General features: G+C 48.5%; 1 protein-coding gene across 2 annotated transcripts in view; it reads right to left on the reverse strand.

Annotated features, from left to right (window-relative positions):
- The window catches only part of grin2da (glutamate receptor, ionotropic, N-methyl D-aspartate 2D, a), a 60,538-nt gene that overhangs the window by 1,615 nt on the left and 38,313 nt on the right, over positions 1-20,610 (reverse strand). For both annotated transcript variants that reach the window (XM_052070962.1, XM_052070961.1), the window contains exons 8-19: positions 18,139-18,344; positions 17,210-17,378; positions 16,901-17,054; positions 13,446-13,571; positions 13,183-13,295; positions 11,900-12,016; positions 11,519-11,679; positions 10,978-11,047; positions 10,110-10,227; positions 8,615-8,676; positions 7,654-7,824; positions 64-5,355 (exon numbers count right to left, since the gene is read on the reverse strand). In XM_052070962.1, coding sequence (XP_051926922.1) covers positions 2,287-5,355; positions 7,654-7,824; positions 8,615-8,676; positions 10,110-10,227; positions 10,978-11,047; positions 11,519-11,679; positions 11,900-12,016; positions 13,183-13,295; positions 13,446-13,571; positions 16,901-17,054; positions 17,210-17,378; positions 18,139-18,344 — 4,536 coding nt within the window. In that variant the 3' untranslated portion in view covers positions 64-2,286. The remainder of the gene's footprint in view (positions 1-63; positions 5,356-7,653; positions 7,825-8,614; positions 8,677-10,109; positions 10,228-10,977; positions 11,048-11,518; positions 11,680-11,899; positions 12,017-13,182; positions 13,296-13,445; positions 13,572-16,900; positions 17,055-17,209; positions 17,379-18,138; positions 18,345-20,610) is intronic.

Here is a 20,610-nt window from a genome sequence, read left to right on the forward strand (position 1 = left end):
CGTACCTCAGAATTGTGAGGCAGATGTGCTCAACCAATGTAATGAATTACGTGAGGACACTACGACAGGATTTATTTATTTTTTAAACTATTCACAGTGTGATTGTTAAGCCTTGGCGGAGGTCTATGAGATTGATCATTTGAGAACCCATAAGAGGGAAAAGATGAAGACTGTTAACGCGACACACTGGGACAAACACGAATGTCACATGTATGTAGGTATATAGAAGTAGATTTAGCTCATTAGCGAAAAGGCAGATTGACTTTGAAATGTTTTCTTTAAAAAAAATTAAAAGTCTCTTCTGGTTGGAGTAAATAATGGCTCAGATGCAGTTTCAGGCAAGCTGAAAAGGTGACTCGAAAGATGACCACGTTGGCACTCCGCTCGTGTCCATCAATGCTAAAAGTTGATGGCAGCAGGCTTGCAGCTAGCGGCGTGAATTCTTCTCGTTTGCTTCTGGAGTTTGGCTGCTGGTGTCAGCTCGCTGGCAGGTTTAAAAAAAAAAACCTGCTCATCTTCAAGGTGAGAATGGTTTTTGAAAAGTGTGCCAACAGGAGCAGGCACCGCTCACACGCCGCCGCGCGTATTCCAGCCAATGCTGCCGCTAGCTAGGATCCAACATAGGCACTGTCTCTCCTCAGAACGGCACTTAACCAATCTAAATCAGCCCTGCTACGTAAATTACACGTACAGACTCCAAAGTCACGCGTGTAATCCTTCGGGAGCAGCATTTCGCTACTTAGCACATTTCCCTGCGACAACCTGTGGCCTGGTCAACAAGTGTAGCACCAGCGTGCAAAAAAGACACCCCGTTGCAAACCCTTGGATATGATCACATTTGGAAACCTTCCACAGTAGTAGCGTTCAAAGATTTAGGTTAGGGCTTGGGGGTTAGGTTCCAGGGATAGTCTTAGTGTTAGAGGTGAGAGTCAAGGGGGCCTAATTACATTCATAGGTTGGGCTCTGTGGGATAGGCTTCGGTTTCAAGATGAGGGTAAAGGGGACCACGTGGGGACTGGGTTGAGGGGAGTGTTAAGTGTTTGGGATTAGATTAGGGTAACGTAGGGTTAGGGTTAAAAGTAGGATGAGGACTGTAATGGAGGGGGTCAGCATGATTAGCGATAAAGGTACAGGGTTAGGGTAATGGGCTATTAAGGTTACAGCCAAGGATTTGGATTAAGGGTGAAGAAAAACAAATGCGCGCCGTTAAGGCGAGCGTACATCTAAATCGATGCAACCTCATCCCCATCAGGCGTGTTAATTGTGTACGTTACATTCAATTCAAGGAAGGGGCAAGGGAGGGAGTGGATGCAGCTTCTGCTGCCGCTCCTGCGGGAATGTACCACGGGCCATATAGCACAGTGCTTACATCGTATGAGACTCATTACATTTCTCAATATTTAGAATTATATAGATCGACATCAATAACGACAACGACGACAACACAAGAGTAACGCAAACGCGTTGAAAAACGGCATGATGTATTGCTCTGGAAAAAGAAAAAAGAAACAACCCCACATTTATCCTAGCGCGTGAGCGTTTGTGTGCCCTTTAGTGCGTGTAAGACGGTGTCGTGGGCAGCTAAACGGGGTAAAAATGGATGTGGAGTTTGGCACTCAGCTTTTCATTAAGCCAGCAGAATGTCAGTCACAGTTGACTTACCCTGTTGTCAAGAATACAAAGACAGAAAAGCACAGAGATACAAGAAGCACAGCGCGAAGAGAGGGAAAGCTAGAGAAGGTTCTTGCGGCAGTACAACACAAACAGAAAACGTGAGATGACGCGATTGCCTTGTCTCACGCCACGCGAACCGTTTTGATCATACGGAAGGAAGGCGCCCATTCCTGGCATCACAGATTTGCGGGAATGTAAACAGTTCTTGTGGGGAAAGCAAAGTGGGGGTAAGCCATTCGTCGAAGGGGGAAAAGAACAAGAGTGTCAAGGACTGCTCAAGGCTTGGGGGAGCAGCAGGTATATGACAAAGTTCCTGAGCCCTCGGAACGCACATTGAATATAAATGATTCCCTCGCTCCGTCACTCAGAGCCCTTTACCAGCCGTAGCAAAGGAGTGCCCATCAGCCCTGAAGACCGATCGCCCCACTTCTGATGCTAAACGTTGCTGTGGGAAAGAAGCCGATCGGCTCCCGTTTTCCTCCAAACGACTCGCGTCAGGTTTGCTGGGCTGCATGGTCGCTTTGTGCTGAGCGTCAGGGAAAAGGACTCTATGTGGAAACCGAATGGCCACGTTAACCGGAAGGAGGATCGTGATGTAGATCGCCTCGGGCGTCAGACCTCACTCTCCACGCTGGAGAAATGGGCCGAGCCCCTCCGAGAGCAGAGGGCCTTGGCCTTGAGGGGCACGTGAGGAGACGGAGGAAACCTCTGGGGTGGAGGAACAGAGCGCAGCCTCTGGTACTGCAGTTTGGCACTTGCCGAAGCCACGGAGGAAGGCTGCGGGGCGCCCGGGGTGGACGATACCACGGAGGGCGAGGACACCGAGGAGGAGGAGGTCAGCAGAGGAGCGCGGATGGGGTGAACCGAGGACGGAGGAGCCGGAAGGGCGGGAAGGGCAGCCGGCAAGTTGGGAACGAGGGTGGTCGGCGGGGAAGGAAGTCTGACCCTCTCCGATCTCTGGATTCGCTGCTGGATGCTCAGGTTTGACTGACTTCCACTTTTGGAGGGGTTATGAGAGCGATCCGGCTTGGAGGACGACAAGGCGTCGTGTTTGGGTTTCGGGGTGCTGCCGAAACTCTGGCAGTGGCGGTAAAGCTCTTCTTGGCTGCGCGAGGTGATGTGGGCCCACTTGGACGTGTGCGAATGTGGATGGCGTTGTGGGGAGTGGCAGGAAGAACAAGCCGCCCTTCCTCTCACTTTGTCCTTGGACCTGCGCCTTGTCGTCTTCTCATCCTGAATGTTCAGCTTGTCCACTGACCAGTAGCGTCGAGGTGGAGGTGGCGTGAGCGGAGACGGTGGCCGGTGTGATCCTGACCCCCAACCCCACCCGCTTTCTCCGGTGCCCCACCTTTCCCCTCGTTCCAGGAACAAGTCATCTCTGCTGTTGATGCTACCTGCTTTGTCCCTGGAGGGGTAGGTACTAAAAAACCAGCCCCCTCCTCCAATCCCACCCACTGCTCTGCTGTCATGATCGTCCCAGTACCTCTCAAACTTCCCAAACTCTCCCGAAGAGCCCTCATCATCCGAATATATCCCAACAACCTTATCCCGGTCTCGGTCTTCATTGGAGATGGTCCTGCCTTGCCTCTTCGCGTGATCGCCTTTCCTTCGCTCTTGCTCAGACTCGTCTTCCTCCAGGTCCGATTCCCATTCGCGGTAGGGTAAACCTTCCTTGGAGGACATTTCCCCTCTCCCGTTCCGACCCAGCAGCGGTTTTCTCTCTCCTTCTATCCCAACCACGTCTCTGTCTGAGCTTTTGGTCTTCCTCCTTTTTGAAGCAACGGGCAACAGGGGCAGGAAGGCCGAAGGGAGGGTGTCGGACGAGAGGTTGCCCGCCCAAAACTTGACGGATGTGGATGGCTTGGTGCTGGAGGGCCGATAGTGTGTGCTGTTCCTGCGTCTGTGCTGCCTTTCTTTCCCTCGGCTGTCCTCGCCATCCTCTCGCTCTTTTCCTTCTCTGTCCTTCCTGTCGTCCTCAACTGGGAAGTTCCACCCGTAGCTTCGTATGGAGCTCTCGCTCTTTTTGGTAAAGGATTCCCTCCGCAGGTGAAGGTATGATGGGTAGTCCGGCGTTCCAGGTTTGGCCTCCTCTCGCTTCTCAGGGTCCCTTTCCTCCTGCTCTGACTTCTTTCGCTCCTTCTTCCTCACCTTTTCATCTTTCTTTTTCTTCTTGGCTTTGCGCCGCTTCCGCTCCCTCTCGCGCTCTCTTTCCTCCCGCTTCTTTTTCTTTCTTCCCTTCCGCCTCTTGTTTTCGTGTTCCCTCTCTTTGCGCAGCCTTTTGTCTTCTCTTATCCCACTCGCATCGCCAAGGGTGGTTGTCCCAGACGTGCCCCTTTCTCTGTCGCCCCACGATGCCCACCACTCCTGTAACTGTGCCAGCTGGCTTATTCTCCGCTCTCGCCTGTGATCTCTCAGCAGCCGTGGCTTGCGCGGCGGGATGGGCGGCGGCGGGCTACATGGCAGCGAGCGCGACGACATGCGCCGGGAGCGGATTTTCCGGCGTGAGCCCAGGAGAAGACTGGACTCTTCTGTCAGCAGATCAGAGTCATAATCATCCTCCGCGGTAAATTCACGGTCCCCGGCGCGATAGCGGAAACTTAAGGAGGAGTTGTAAGAGCTATCGCTGGAGCAAGAAGACGGAGAATTGGAGCGGGAGACAGAGACGGAGGATGAAGACGAGGAGGAAGACGTGGAGGAAGAGGAAGATGATGAGATGCTGGAGCAGGTGGAGTAGAAGCGGCATGGAGAGGAGGGAGTGGTTGGGGTATGCGTAGGGGAAGAAAGGGGGACCGGCAGAGGGGGAAGTGCGGGAGGATGGCGGGCCCTCCTTCCCATGAGATCACTTGCTCCGTACCTGCCACCACCTCTTCTCCCCAGAGGCAGGATGTTCTCATACAGAGGACCCCCTGAGCTCTTTCTCCTCACCTGAGCAAGACTCCCACGCCGCCAGAAGGGAGGCCTTCGTGGCGAGGAGGGCAGTGGGGGTGGTGGCTTACTGATTAAGGGTCCGGGGTCTTTGGGAGGGGGCCTCAACATTCCGGTGGCTTTAGGACCTCTGGGATTAGATTTGGGAGTCTGCTGGCTGCCCCCAACCTGCTGGTCCGAATTAGCGCCGAGCCCCTCCGGATCGATAGGACCATAGTACCGCTTGTACTCATCAAGCCCATTGTCACCTGCTCCTTGCAGTTTCCAATGCTGTCCCAGGTTCTGCTGGTATTGTTGCTGGGCCTGGAGTTCGGTGATGCCTCCCGCGATACCCCCGATACCCAGGCTCGCACCACTGCTGCCACTCAGGACCTTCTCCGGCTTGGGCCGGTTCCAGCGATCCACCACGGCCAGTCTGCGGTCATGGCGAGGCAGGAAGGTGGAGCAGGGCATGGGGCCTTCAAAGAGGGGGCTGTTAGAAGGTCCCAGCGCCATGGCCGAATGTCTCGGGGGTGGCGGCGATCCTGGCAGCATGGTGGTGTACGTCTGCCCCTGTGGCTGCTTTGGGACGTGCTTGGGCGGAGGCGGCGGCTGCTGCTGCTGTTGCTGCACCATCGTGATGGCGGCGGTGTTGTTGACTGTGGCGGTCACCAGGTGCTGCTGGGCCACAGTGGGCACCGTGTGGTACTGCGGCAAGGAACTCTTACCGCTTCCTGGCGCCGTCTCGTCCTCAAACTGACAGCAGCTGTACATGCCCTAGTGGAGACGGAAGCAAGACGTGACCATCAAAAACCCAGACAGACATAGAAACGCTCTCATTCGTGAATGTCACCGATAAGATGCATTGATATGGTTCTCCTCCTAAAGCGCAAGTATTCTCGGCGGTGTAAATCTGGCGCGGCAATCTGCTCGAGACTTTAATAATGTGCCTCCGACGGCAGTGGCAGTGCTATCGGCGTCCCCCCCCGAGCCCACCACTCAGTGCTCTATGAATTTGAAACTGGTGTGAGTCACCGATTGGCTTCCAGCGAGCCACAGAGGAGACATTAATGCACGCGTGCTATACACATTGGGAGATAACTAACGAGCTAACAGGCCTTGGTGTGACGGTTTTATTCCTATTTGCTCTGACGTAGGAGGAATGGTCCTTTTAGGAGGCCCGAAAACTCGCCAGTTTTGCAAGCGTGGATAGCCTAGCATGAATGGGCATATTTTAGGGGCTTCAAACCCAACAGAAGTCACTGTTTCACTCCGCATAAAGTTAAAAAAGAGAAGTCCACAACACTAGTTTCAGCAGTGAACTGGAAATACTCTTGGCTGAACATATGGGTGTCAGGGACCCATACCTAAAATGGTTTGAAGCAGACAGTAAGAACTTGAGGGTTTGTATTTTGTCAAATTCTTACTAGGGAATTCACCCAATCAGAACCAGGAACGCCGGCCGGCAAAAAACAAAGTGATGCGCTGCCGTTGGATAAGGGAGGACTTGCACTCCACAGCGGGGGGGAGGTGCGCATCACCTTCGCCGACAGGAAGCGCAGCCATGCGGCACGCAGCTCACTTGACTGGCTCGGACTAATGAGGAACAAACGTATTTACATGAGCAAGAGCGCCCTTCAGGGATCAAACCGGTTCATAAATCAGCAGCTGTTTCGAAAGACAACGGCAGTATCCGAGGGGTGCATTGGTTTAAAGTTCAAGCTACTTTACAGCAGATGGAAGTGATTAATGCGCTCTTCCTGAAAGAAAATCTGGCTTGAGGACAGACAGCAGGAGGAGGAGGAATAAGACATCCCGCAACCGGGATCTGTTTTGGCACAAATCTTCACTGCAGAAGCAAACAGAGATGAGAGCTTAACGCCACATGAAAGCCAGACAAGTTCAACACCAATATCAACATCAACTACAGCCAATTACCGGCTCTCAAATTGGTTTTGGAAAATTTTACCTGCTCAGTACATGTGAACAACAAATGCCAAACGGGTTTTTATTTTCATGTTCTGTCGGAGTGTCAGTCGTCTGTAATTGTCTGACTTGTGACATATTGTCATCTGTCATAATCGGCGTGAAAAGCCAAGATTCGCCCAAACAGTTGGATTCCCGTTGATCAGTGTAAAAGTCCGGCATAGTCAATAAGCTCAGGGTAGAGCGATGCCCCCACGAGTTTGAAACGAGCGCCACAGCCGCCAATGCGCTTCCAGACGTTGATTAAACAGGACACCCGGACACACAAATAGAAAATGAGAACACACGCCAGGAGTTGCGGTAGGCCACTACTCCCACCCAGACGCTCACACCAAACTCCCAACATCACTTACGAGGCTAAGCCCCTTAGAGGCAAACGTCACCATCACAAAAATGCCGCAATATTCGTTTTCATTACCTGAAACCCCAAATTCAATACCTGAAACTCCTCCTTCCAACTCCTCCCGCGTACCCCTACCACACGATGTAAACAAGTTTAACTTCCTGAAGCACACTTGAAAGGGTGGAAACTACTTTATGAAAAGACGGGTGTTTATATGGCCCCTCTATATCAGGGGTGGCCAACCCGCGGCTCGCGAGCCGCATGCGGCTCTTTGGCTGGTTCAATATGGCTCCTGGGCTTTCAAGTGTCAAAAAGCCTCGGCGGTGGCGATGCCATTCAAACAAGGCGCTAACTACACAGAACGTGCTGAGTCAGCCTATCATCAATCCCGTTACTTGATTGACATAGACGGCAACCAATCAGATGACTGCATCACCGCTCATGCGCAAACAACGGCACTAAGCGCGAAGCTAGTCAGTGAATCACCTCTGATTTTAAGGCACGGGTGACCAATACGTCGATCAGAATCGACCGGGAGCCAGCAAACTGGTCCCAAGTCGACCGCAAGGGATGGGAGGAGGAAATGGGTGGGGGGGGGAAAAAAGCTTTGTTTGTTTGTATCTTTAGCTTTCATTCATTTTCGGCCCGTTCCGACTGTTGGTATTCAAGAGCTCTCCGCTTTCTCAGGCCAGGTTGACGTTGTGCGCCAATGGCCTATCATGTAATCGCACGTGCGGTGGTCTCACCCTGCTGAGAGCCAGGAGGAAGTCCATGCTGCCGGAGCGCTTGATGCAGTGCCTCAGCTTCCAGTAGACCAGATGCTCCCAGGCGAACACCAGGAGGCTGAGGCCCATGGCCACCAGCAGCATGTAGAAGACGCCTGCCATGTTGTCGATGTCCAGCTTGCTGCTCATCACCTGCGCCGTCGCACACGGCGAGGACACGTACACGGTAACGTTAAAAATCACATCACACACCATAATCAGCCAACTCCTACCACTATTGGCAGTTGTACCACTAACCACTACAACCCTCCCCCTCCCCCTATTTCCGCTACAACCACAATCACTACTTCTGTCAATCGTTTACTCTTACTACTTACCACCACTTCTACTAGTTGTACTTCACCTACAATTAACAACACTAACACTTATAGACTATCTCCAGCATCTTTTTGACCACCATCACTAACACTATGACCAGGCGACTACAATACAACACTACTAAGCTGCTTCTACCACTACTTCGATAAATGACAACTACAACCACTGTCACCTCGAGTACTACTCCTATCACAGTTCGCACTACTACTATTTCTCGTTTATACTTTCTGTCCGTCTGGATGCCCTGTGGTGCCTCCCACAGGACTGCCTCTGTTCCATGATTATGTGTGTGTTTTATCTTCAATAACAGCAGCCATAAGAAGAGCAATAACTGAACCCATGCATCCGAATATTAACTTTCTTGTATTTGAAAACGGGGACGGTGTACTGGTGAAGTGTTCCGGGCATGTCCCACCGGGAGGAGACCCCTAGGACGACCCAGGAGAGACGATGTCACCCAGCTGGCCTGGGAACGCGTCGGGATCCGAGAGCTACAAGAAGTGGCTAGGGAGAGGGAAGTCTGGGCTTCCCTGCTAAAGCTGCTGCCCCTGCGACCCAACCTCGGATAAGCGATAGAAGATGGATGGATGGATGGACGGTGTACCTCAATCTTGTCGTTGTGGCAGATTCCCGACAGCCAAAGACGCTCCAACATGTCGATCTCATCTATGACACGCACACACACCCACACACACACACACACACACACACACACACAAACAAAGAGAACATGAGTCCAGTCAATGGAGGTCTCTCACAGTTCCAACACTGATTGACCTTGCGGTTAATGATTGTGATCTGGAGGCTGGGAGCGCCGCGGTGGGCCAACCTTGACCACAATATCCACTCTGATGAGAGAGAGGAAAAAAAACAAAAAACTCTTCCTTCTCCTCGTGCAGGGCTTCAAAAGCATCCCGACAATGCAATTAAATTCAACTGAACTCAGTTGACCCCCAATCCCAGGAGATTCCCCACCTGGCTCACCTCACATTCCCACAAATTACTAACGCTTGCTAATGTGTTTGTCAAATACACCAGACAAACAAGGCATCTTAAATGAGATAAAAGGCACAAATGATATTATGCACTAAGCCAATTTAACGCTAACGTCAACGCACATCGATCGGTAAGCAGCAGGACTTCATCCATTTTTAACATGAACAGGATCGCGGAGGGGCGAGGGGCCGCAAGGCAGACTACAGCTTGAACTGGTCTCCAGTCAGTCGCAGGATACATATACAGTATAGTCGTGCCTATATGTATCCTGCGACTGACCGACAACCATTCACACCATCACTTAGTTGGAATCGATCCCACGCTGTCCGCACACAAGTCAGGCTAGCAGACCATTACAACCGTCAGTGACTCAGACTGACCAATAAATGAGCACTACACATTATATGTCTATGCCATACACCTCATGGACAAACACCGGAAAGAGATCAACACCTGCGACAGGTCCCAAATCACATTAACAACTCTCTCTCTCTCTCCTCCCTCCCTCACTCTCTGAATATGGATTCCCCCAAAACGTCCACCCCAACCAGCCCCTCTCTTTCTCTCTCTCTCTCTGTCTCTCCCACTCCTTCCTTCCTTCCTTACATCATTCATTTTATCCTTCCTTACATCCTTCCTTCCTTACATCCTTCCTTCCTTCCTTCCTTCCTTACATCCTTCCTTTTATCCTTCCTTACATCCTTCCTTCCTTCCTTCCTTCCTTCCTTCCTTCCTTCCTTCCGTTTATCCTTCCTTACATCCTTCCTTACATCCTTCCTTTTATCCTTCCTTACATCCTTCCTTCCTTACATCCTTCCTTCCTTCCTTCCTTACTTACTTACTTAATATGGATTCCCCTAAAAAGTCCACCCAACCAGCTGCATTTCCTAATATGTTCAAGTGGGGTCGCTCTAATGTCCAAAAACAACAAAAAGACTTCTTGGGATGAAAGGGGAAAAGGCAAAAGCCCAAATATCTCTATTCAACTTTTGTGGATAACTGCAAGCTGCCCGTGGATCTCCACAGACACGATCTCATCTTGTCTCAATTTGTTCCACTTTGCCGATCTGCTCTGGCAACCCACGCGAGGAAATGACCCTTACCGTCTCCCACTAGCTGCAGCAGCGCCAGGTCCAGCGGTCTCTTCCAACGGGAGTTCTTGTGCAGAGCGATGCCGTAGCCGGTGGTGGCGAACACTTTGCCGGAGCCGATGGTCATCACCTTGTGAAGAAAGAGCCATGCAATATGAGAGCCGCCTTTATGGGGGTCGTCAAATTGCGAGTGTCACTGACACCATTTAGAGTTTTTTCTCCCGTGTAACAAGGAGATCCAGATCCTCGGGTGGCTAACAATGAGATATATGCTCCCTTTGTTGGTCGGTTGGCGACATGGTTCATTCGTTAGTTGGTTTGGTCAGTCAGTCTTTCAGTTACTGCCCCAGTTAGGTGGTTTGTCAGTCAGTTCATTCATAAGTGAACTGATTGGCTAACGCTGTCATTTGGCAGTCTTTCAGTTACTTTATGTATTAGGTGGTTAGTTAGTCTAACGTTATTTATTTAGGCCAGGGATCGGCAACCCAAAATGATGAAAGAGCCATATAGGAAAAAAACAAAACAAAAAAAAAACAAATATGTCTGGAGCCTCAAAAAAGGCCTCCTCTCCTTTTTCAGAGCTGCAACATGTATCTCTATCTATTTGAGCTAGTTTAGCCTACTATCAAAGTCTTTTTCCATTTTCAAACATTTTTTATAAAACTCAGGGAGCCACTAGATGTGGCTCTGGAGCCGTGTGTTGCCGACCCCCGATTTAGGCAGTTAGTCAATTCATCAGTCGGAGGGTCAATTATTTGGTACGGTAGGTGGGACAGTCCATCGATCAGGTCATTAGTCACTGTGTCGGGTGCTTCGTCAGTCTGACGGTCAGTCAGTCAGTTACTTTACTCAATTAGTGATGAGTCAGTTGGTTGGTCACCTTGCAGCCTTCATCCTTCCTGGCCATGTAGTTGAGCACAGCAGCGTCGTAGATGAAAGCATCCAGTTTACTGCAGCGGCAACAAAACAAAAGCAGACAAACACGGGGGCGTGAATAAAAAAAACAACTCGTCTGAGACCAGACCTCACCAAGGCCCAAGACAAGACCAAGACTTTTGGGAGCAGAGACTGAGTCAAGAACGAGATTGAGCCCAAATTGTGACAAAACAGACCACATTATTACTGGGATTTTGCCCAAGTTAATCGGGATACGTTCAAGCATCCCCTGATGAGCAAGACCTGAGTAAAGATAGGTGATGGGGATGGTTATGAGGCTGGAAATAGACATGCTTTATAAACAGCCAATCAGGCGGTAAAGGAGTTCCGGAGAATTCCAAAAAGGACTCCCCATCAAGGAAGACGCTAGAAGAAGCCATTGAGTAACGAGAGCAGCCCAAGTATGTGAGAGAGCGACTCTTGCAGCTGCGTCTTGTAGCGTGAGTGGCAGCAGCTGGAAGAGTCTTTGGTGTGCCGTCACTCACCCTGTCTTCAGGTTGTCGATGGCCTCCTCCACGCCCTTCTGGTTGTTGCGGATCATGTACTGGTGCATGTTGGGATAGTTGGAGCGGATGTTTTCCTCCGTGCTGCCGTTGGGCACCGTGCCGAAGCGCAGGGGCGGGTACTGCTCAGTGGGCTGCTGGAACTGCGCAAAAAAAAAAAGGGGGTGGGGGGGACAAAACCCAGCAACTCATACGAGTGGTCACTTCCATAATTCCATTTTCAAAAGGCAATCTAACAAAAAAACAGTCGAAAAATGGCCCACGGAATCAAAATGTGACCTATTTAACCAAAATATTTCCACGCTTTACTCCTTGAATATAACCGGGCAAAGTTAACTTCCAGAAGTTGTGCATGATTTTTACCTTCTTGTCAGAGAGTCCCGACACAGTGTCGATGTACTCCTCCTGGATCATGAAGGCGGCCAGGTTGGCGGTGTAGGACGCCAGGAAGATGACAGCGAAGAAGGCCCACACCAGGACCTGCGGGAACGGCCGGGGAAAGCAAACCAATAAACCGCTGACCATGAATTTTACTTCCACAAAGAGGAATCAGTGGTCAGACACCGGAAAGGAATTGCTCTGTGACATTGTCACTAAATCTACGAGTAAAAGAGCTCGCGGACTAAGGAGAAGGTGAGGATGCACAGCAAGTAGCCGATCAGGCTGATGTAGAGCCACGCCACGAAGAGCAGCAGCACGTAAAACAGGCTCATCCTTACGTATAATCGCGGGTCATTGAGCGGGTTGACGCGTCACAGGTTGGACATGCTGCAAGGGTCAGTCGCCAGATGACATCGCAGCGTGACAGGGCTGACACGGAGCCGCGTCACACCTTAAATGATGTCACAAAGCGTGGGGACCGGGTCGTCCGTTTGAAAACCAGATCTATTGAAGCATCTTTATGCTGACAATTTGCGGATGATTCTACATCAAAGGACTTCACCGCAGCCTGACAATGAGGAGCAAGCAGTCCACTGATTGGCGAATAGGCTAAAAAATACCATCAAAAGACTAACGGGAGAGTAGTAGTTTCCCTTTGTACGGGTCAGCGGCAAGTTTGCACGCAATAGGCGAGGAGCAACGATCCAAATTTGACGAGCAGCCACCTGCTTTTGCTCCAGCGGGCGGCTTGAAAACTCAAAGCGAATGAGACTAGCTGTTCTCCTCCCGCCGGTTCCTCGTCAACGGTGTCAGGTTGCTTCTGAACTCGCCAAGCTAACTGTGGTACGCTTTCAAGTACAGTCATACCTCGGTTTTCGACCATAATTCGTTGCAGAAGGCTGTTCAAAAAACGATTTGTTCAAAAACGGAGATAAAAACCTTTATTGAGCACGTCCGCTCAAAATGGAACACTACACGAAGAAGTGTCACTTTCTCGTCTACCCGAGAAAGCGTAGTGTAAGGAAAGCGAGAGGAGTCAAGTGGTGCATTCAAGTGCGCTCAGTTTGGTCGAGAACCGATTTTTGGTTGTAAACCGAGGCATAAAAAACAAAATTTTGGGTCAAAAAACGATTTGGTCGAGAACAGAGACGTTCGAAAACCGACGTCTGACTGTAGGTAGAAAAGGTCGTCTGACCTGTTTCGGAGTTTCACATCAATGGAATGAACAAATGGGGGGAGCTTGTTTGAAAAACCAACAAACTGACCATGATCTTGCTAGTGGTTCCTCGCGGGTTCTCTACAGGCACCGAGTTGTTGAAGACCAGCGCCCACAGGAGCCAAACAGACTTGCCGATGGTGAACTTTGAGCCGCCCGACTCTGAGACAAAAAAGAGAACAGGTCGCCTGAGGAAAGCTAGTTTTTCTGCCCACTGTCACATGGACAATCACATGAAGGAAAACTACTCTTGGAGTCATCCTTCCACCCATGCTTGACAACAAGACGACAAAGGTGAGGTTGCCGTCTTACTTTTGGCGCTCTGCAGGCTGCGGTTGTAACCGACTGGGCTGAAGAACTCAAAGATGAAAACGGTGATGGCCACCACCGATAGACACATGACGAACATCATCACCCACACGGCTGGGCTGTAGGGCTCTGCAGCAACAACAACGACAACAGGTTTGCTTTCGGACACACCTTTCAGCAATGTGCTCATTCTGTAACTACTGATGTTTGTGTGCCGATGGGTATCATATGTATAGCAGTGGTACCTCTACTTACGAACGTCGATTCATACGAAATTTTCAAGTTAGGAAACGCCTCAACAGAAAAATATTGTCTCTTCTTGCGAAAGAAATTTCAAGATACGAAAGGTAAAAAATACAGTATGGTTTGCTACTCGCAGCTCCGAGTTTCCTGAACGCAACATACTTATAGCTGCTCTGCCATTGCCTACGACCGAGCATCTTCTTGGGATCCCATTCGCTAAGAGGGACCTCTACTGCATGTGTCAATGGGTGCAGATCGATAGATCGGTGTCTATGCAGCGTACTCGTCATTCGACCCTCGGGCCATGAGGCGTTCCGATAGCTTGATGTAAATGCGAATCACCCGGAAAAAGTGTTCCCCAGTCGGGCAATCGCTCACTATGCTGATGTTTGCCTTGGACATTTTCGAAGGATTGTTAAAAGGAGACAAAGCAAACATGGATCAGTTTTTTACAAAAACGCCCGGCAAAAATCACCTCTGAGAGACAAAATGAACTAAAGAGGGCGAAAAATGATGAGGATGCCGTTAAAAGTGAAATTACCATCTTTTTTATGATGATGCACAACTGTCATTTATTGTGCACTAATCTAATTGGATATATTTGTTTCATATTTTGATGCGTTTTTATGCTTTAGAAAAGATTTATGTCTGAATTTTTGGGGGGTTTGGAATGAATTAGGGCATTTACATGGAAAACGCGTCTCTACTTACAAAATTTTCTAGTCAAGAAATTTTTTCCAGAGCCAATTAATTTCGTAAATAGAGGTACCACTGTAGAAGTACAGTACTTAAAACACCTGACTGTGCATATTCAGTATTATAAGAAGAAAAGAAGAAAAAAAGTAACTGGGATCCCATTTTTTGAGCAATGCATCGAGTATGGTGACGTAGTGCAGGTGAAGAGTATTCATGAGCGCATGTGTGCGCGTGTGTGCATGCTTGGAAGTTGAGCGCGACACGAAGCAGTAATTCCTTGAAGTTGTTGGAGAGATTTGTTGAATGCGGGGGGGAAGGATTCCGCTTGCCTCTAATCGGATCAAAGGCCACCTCGGAGACACAGAGGCACTCCGGTCTTGTTGCGACCTCCACCAAGGCACCAGAGGTCTCAAGTGTGTGTGTGTGTGTGTTTAGACAGAGATGCTCAGCAGGGATGAAGTCATAAAAAGCTTCTTAGTTGCACGTGATTGACGTTCTGGCATTAAAACCAAGAATGGTAGGAGCCTCTTGCCTTCTGAGAGATGACTTGTAAATATTTACCTCGCTTGATTTCATACGGTGTTATTTTTATTTTTCATGAGTGAGCCTCGTAAAATGACTCATTAGTGGTGGGGCTTGAAGTCATGTTTACAGTCACGAAGTGCCTTCTTTTTCAGTTTACGTCATTATTTATGAAAAGCGATGCTCATTAGCGAGCATGATGTTTTCCTTTTATCGAGTACAGCAAGACATTTATTGAGATGTTTAAAAAATTTTGTTTTTTTGATAGGCGTGATGACCTTGCTTTGAGATCACGGTGCAAGCTGGGTAGGATTCATCCCTTTTGGGATGCATTCTAAGGGTAGTAAAGCCTGTCTGAAGTAGAGTGCATCATAGATATGATATCGATTGCATTTCGATTTTTAATGGCATGAAAGTCAACGCATGATATTCTTGTTGTTTTTCGGATGAGGTTTTCTTCTCAATTGTTTCAACTTTATTATACTTGCATATTGAAAAAAAATGAGTTTAAAGGAAAGAGAGATGGAGAGAGTGCATCCTTGGTAGGCTGCATTCTGGGCAAGATGTCTCGTTGGACATCTTTTTTTTTTTTTTTTTTAAAGACTTTGTGGCCCAACAAGCCACTGGTGGCACCCTTCAAACCGTCCTTGTTTCCCCATATCACCTGTGTCACTCTTCGCTATAAAGCAAACGTGTCCAACTCCAGTCCTTTGCAGCAAGTTTTAAATGTCTCCCACCTCCAACACTAGATTTAAATAATCAGCTCATTAGCTAGCTCTGACAAGACTGTGATAACGATCCCGATCATTTGGATCGGGTGGAGGAAGACATCGAAAACCTGCTGGGTGGCGTCACATGGCGTGACCAAGGACTCCCGTGCACCCGCTCATGTCACCCCACATAGCAGCTACATGAGCCGGCTTGTGTCACCCCACCCCAAGCCTCACCTGCATGTCCCCGCACCGCCTGCTGCATGCAAACGTGTCAGACGCAACCAAGAGTGTGTGACGTTGAGCCCCGCGCCCGGCCCTCCGGTGATTCTTCTAATTAACAAACGGTGCGGCCATAAAATCAATTCAATGTGAATATCAAGACGCCACCGAGGGGCTGACTGGCTTAACGAGCTGACTGATGCCTGTACAATAACATTTGACTCGTTAACGAGGGCCGTCTCGAGAACGAGCACGCGTGGAAATACTTTTTAGCCCATCGGCTCGGCGGCCATCGATTTGGCGCCTCTGCCAGTTCCTGTCTCTGCCTGGCTAGCAACCTTCTAATCCTGTGAGCGCATGGATAGGTGGAATTACGTCAGCAAATGAAAACGAGTGGCTCATTTCCGTTGCTTGTGCGTCACTACGGGAGTATTACTTCTTCACACTTATCTGCCGCATGGAGCGCATGTCTGGATAATATCAGACTTGAAGTTAGCTTCCTTGGCGTTCGAAGTCGTCCGGCATAGAGGCTATGGATTCCTTTTAACAGCGCAAGGCACATCATCAATTGAAAGAAACGTGCAGTGTCACCCGATGTCAGCCTCAAGCCAACTGCGTCGATACCATTTCAACCTGTGCTAGCTACCCGACAATGCACCTGCGGCGCTCCAGACGCCACCTACTGTACGTCACTCGTCATCAGCTTTGCCCCCGCCCCAACCCCTCCATTTTTGTTGGGCCGCTCCACAAACCACCTCTGTCACCCATGCCATGCCTTACCTTACCTTTAAAGCAGCCGTGTCACCCCAAATATGCCTTGTGTCACCCTCCAAACCTACAGTCACTTGTGTCACCTGACATGTCAGCTGTGCCACCCTGCAACGCACCTGCCTGACCCGAACGCTCACTGGTGTCAGCAACAAGTCACCTCAGCCGTGTCACCCCTGATTTCCCGTGGTGCTCCCTCACCAACACACCTGTCACCTCATGCCACCCTCTAATATACGTCTGTGTTTCTCTACTCGTGCAACCTAAACATCATGTCGAGTTGTCAGCATAACACACCGAGAAAGGCCGAAGGCGACACGGTGCCGTTGCTACGGGAAACCATGACGCTGATGCCCGTCTCTACGAAGGGCACAGAAAACTCCACAACCTCTGACCGCTCCTCATTGATGGTAAGCGAACCGATGGCCATGTCCGCCCTGTTGGACACCACCTGTGGGAATGAGAAGGCACGGTTAGACGGCGGCCGAGGAAGTAAAAGTGGCTTTTGGCCAACAGGAAATGCGCAGATTGACACCGCCGTGAGCATGATTTCGATTCGTACATACACGCACATGCACTCACACGCACGTGCGATCGAGAACCGACCTCGCCCACCATGCCGTTCCATTCGCCGTCGATGTTCTTGCCGTGGCGTCCGTTGGTGACGAGGTAGAGGTCGTAGGTGAAGCCCACGATCTTGGCCAGCCTCTTGAGGACGTCGATGCAGAAGCCTTTGCAGCAATGCTTCATGGGAGACACGCCTTCCACCACCAGGCTGCAAGCCAAGCAACATTTTGAGGTCGCCAACTATGTAGTTCCTCATAAAATTCTCAAGGAATCCCCATACCAGAGTATTCGATTGCCATCCGCGGTGCATTACCCCAGGAACTTTATTTTTTTTAATTTTGCAGAGAATGAAGTGTCATTGCACATCCACTACAGTAGGTGGCAATGACGGTCTCATTGTTAGAGTGTGCAATACATGTGCGCATACGCACAACACAGAGCAAAAAATATGAACACAGTGAACAATCCTTAAAGAGACACCAAGAGGGATAGAAAGAAAGAGAGAGACTAAATAAATAAATAAAATCAGAGTCAGAATCAAACTTAAATAAAGTTATGCTTTGTTGTACATTGATCTGTATTTCTTTATGTGCTTTTATTTAATGTTAAGTACAGAACAAAATAAAGAAGTGAACTATAGTGTCATCCCCGACACTGGATTTTGGCCTGTTTTATTGCCACTTTAGTCCATGTAGTTCCTTGGAGAGAACGATACTTGTAAAAAGTGTAGCTCATTTACTGCCATGGAGGAGAGATGGAGGCCATGACGGATGAGTTCGTAGCCAAACGGCATTGTGTTTAGCCAGCCGAAGCTCAATGCTAAACTTGCTATCGCTAGCTGCTGCGGCACCTCGCCGGCTGCAGTTTACAGAAGCGGGCCATCGAAGTTTTTCGGGCCATCGAAGTTTTTCGGGACATCTCCGTCGTTCAACTATGGGGAAAGACTTCAAATGTTATTCTTTACCAACCTGGAGTTGAGGGGCATGCGACAGGGTACCGAGTCGCGAATGCAGGAGCTGGTGCCCGGGTCGGCGGGCTCCACGATGACGAACGGTCGCTCCTCCAGCGTGACCACTCGCAAGTGCTGGGCGTCGTCCAACGGTTTGAGGAAGGAGCCGTAGCGCGACCACGGGTGGTAACGCAGCCGCAGGTGGCCGTTCTCCCACCAGCCCACCTGGCACGCAAACAGGCGAAACATGTTGCTCAGCCTTGTGCAAGCCGTGCCTCTCGCGAAGCGCCACATAACGCAACAGGTGTTTGTGTCACAATAAAATCCTTTTGAATGGATTGGGTGATTCTTATGTGTTTATTATTACAGTAAAACTCTTCTACAACGAAACCTACATGGGCAAAAATACCTCGTAGTGTGAAAAAATCTTCATGCATTAACACCATTCCCACTCTCCTGCTCCCCCCCCATACAACGGGAAAAAAAAGTTATAAAAAAATATTTAAAAAATATATTAAAAAGTGTTATACGAAATCTTTTTCTCTGCTCTTGCCTCGCGACGAGATTCACTACAACCAAGTCTAATCCAACAACGACCTGTATTGCTTTGTTCGGATATGGCAACAGCAACCACCACATTGGTTGACACATTCGCAGTAGTCCAGGAAGTATTTGTTAGACGGAGGAAGCAAAATAAAAGACATTATCCAAGACATTGATGTAAGTGAAAGTGAATGCTGGTTGTAAATGTCCCAATTTCTTTCCCTTTTTCTCTTTCTACACTGACAATATGAAGTGTGAAATAAGTGGATGCTCATACTTATGCACTATTGAAATAAAAAAAGAGTACACATACGTTTATGTGTGTGTGTGTGTGTGTGTGTGTGTGTGTGTGTGTGTGTGTGTGTGTGTGTGTCGTGTGTGTGTACATCTGAGATCAAATTTGCTCCAGTGAAAAACCCCTTTGTTGTGAAAAGTTTCTTGCTGCAAACATGATTTCGTTGTAGAGGAGTTTCACTGTATTCAATTCATTTGTTCTTTCCTTTATATTTTTAATTATTTATTTATTCCTGAATCTTCAATTGGTTTGGTTAATTTTTCCGCGTTGCTTTTTTAAATTATAAAATAAAGCAGTGGAAGAATAAGTCTTTCATTTGTTTGACTTGAGGATAAACTTTCAGAATAATGATTTGATGTCATTTTCCAATTCGAGCCAACCTTAATATTCTCAGTTTGCCTTTTCTCATCACTTCAGTATTCTTTAATTAGGGATATTATTCTCTGATGTGTTTCTAGTTCTTTAATTTATTCTGGTATAATAAATTAAGTATTCGTGGCTCAGTTGATCATTGTTGATTTATTGTTGTTTAATATGTGACTATAATATCAGTACTCTCAAATCCTGAATTTGGTTCATCGAGTTTTCAATGGGTTTATCTTTCTTTAGTGTGACTTAGGTCCCTTGAAAGGTGCACTGTACATTTAAGCGGCTGTCATCATCATTTTATGTCTAATTCTTGAATGAGTGTGTCCTAACACAAGAGTAACACTCTCATATGACAAGATAAAGTTCCAAATGATGAGGTTAAACAAAGGAGCTCATAGGACAGAATCAAATAAAGTCCTAATAAAAAGAAAGAGAACATGACGATGATGATGAAGTGGATGCTTGGAGCGCAATTGTAAAAGTCTGCAAAGATGATGAAGAGGAAGATAAAAAGAGGACGAGAGAGAGACGACGAGAAAAGAGATAAAAATAAACGGCCTTTTTGCTCAGCCGTCAAACGAGACATTCATTTTGAATCGGACGCTCACATTTCCTCGACCGGAGTCAGGTCGGTCGCGCTTTTCCGTCTCTCACGTTTGATCGTTCTTTATTCTTTGTTTTTACATGATGCACAACTCTCATTCATTGTGCAATAATCTAATTGTAATATGTATTTGTTGCATATTTTGATGCATTTTTATGCTTTAGGAAACATTTATGTTTGAATTTTAGTGGGGGTTTGGAACGGATTAGTGCATTTACATGGAAAACCCGTCTCTACTTACAAATTGTTCTTGTTTCTTTCAGAACCAATTAATTTCATAGGAAGAGGTACCACTGTACTCTGAGCTTTCAAACCACTCTCAACCAATTGAACCACCTATTGATCAACCTGTCTAAACTCATCAATCACCCAGACAATTAAAGGATTAACCAACAAGCTCTCTATCAATTGACTACTGTGTAATTGAGCGACCCACCTAAACCCCCAATTAGCCAACCAAGCCACTGACTAAATAATTATCGATAAATCCAATCACTTGACTTAACAAAGTGACTAACCAACCAATCATCATCGAACCAACCATCCGACCAACCTATTGCCCAATCAGCTGTGCCACCCTGCAACGCACCTGCCTGACCCGAACGGTCACTGGTGTCAGCAACAAGTCACCTCAGCCGTCAATTTACCATCAATCAATTTATTCACCGACAAGCTTCCTC

The sequence above is a fragment of the Hippocampus zosterae genome, chromosome 7, assembly GCF_025434085.1.
Source record: "Hippocampus zosterae strain Florida chromosome 7, ASM2543408v3, whole genome shotgun sequence".
NCBI classification, from domain to species: Eukaryota; Metazoa; Chordata; class Actinopteri; order Syngnathiformes; family Syngnathidae; genus Hippocampus; species Hippocampus zosterae.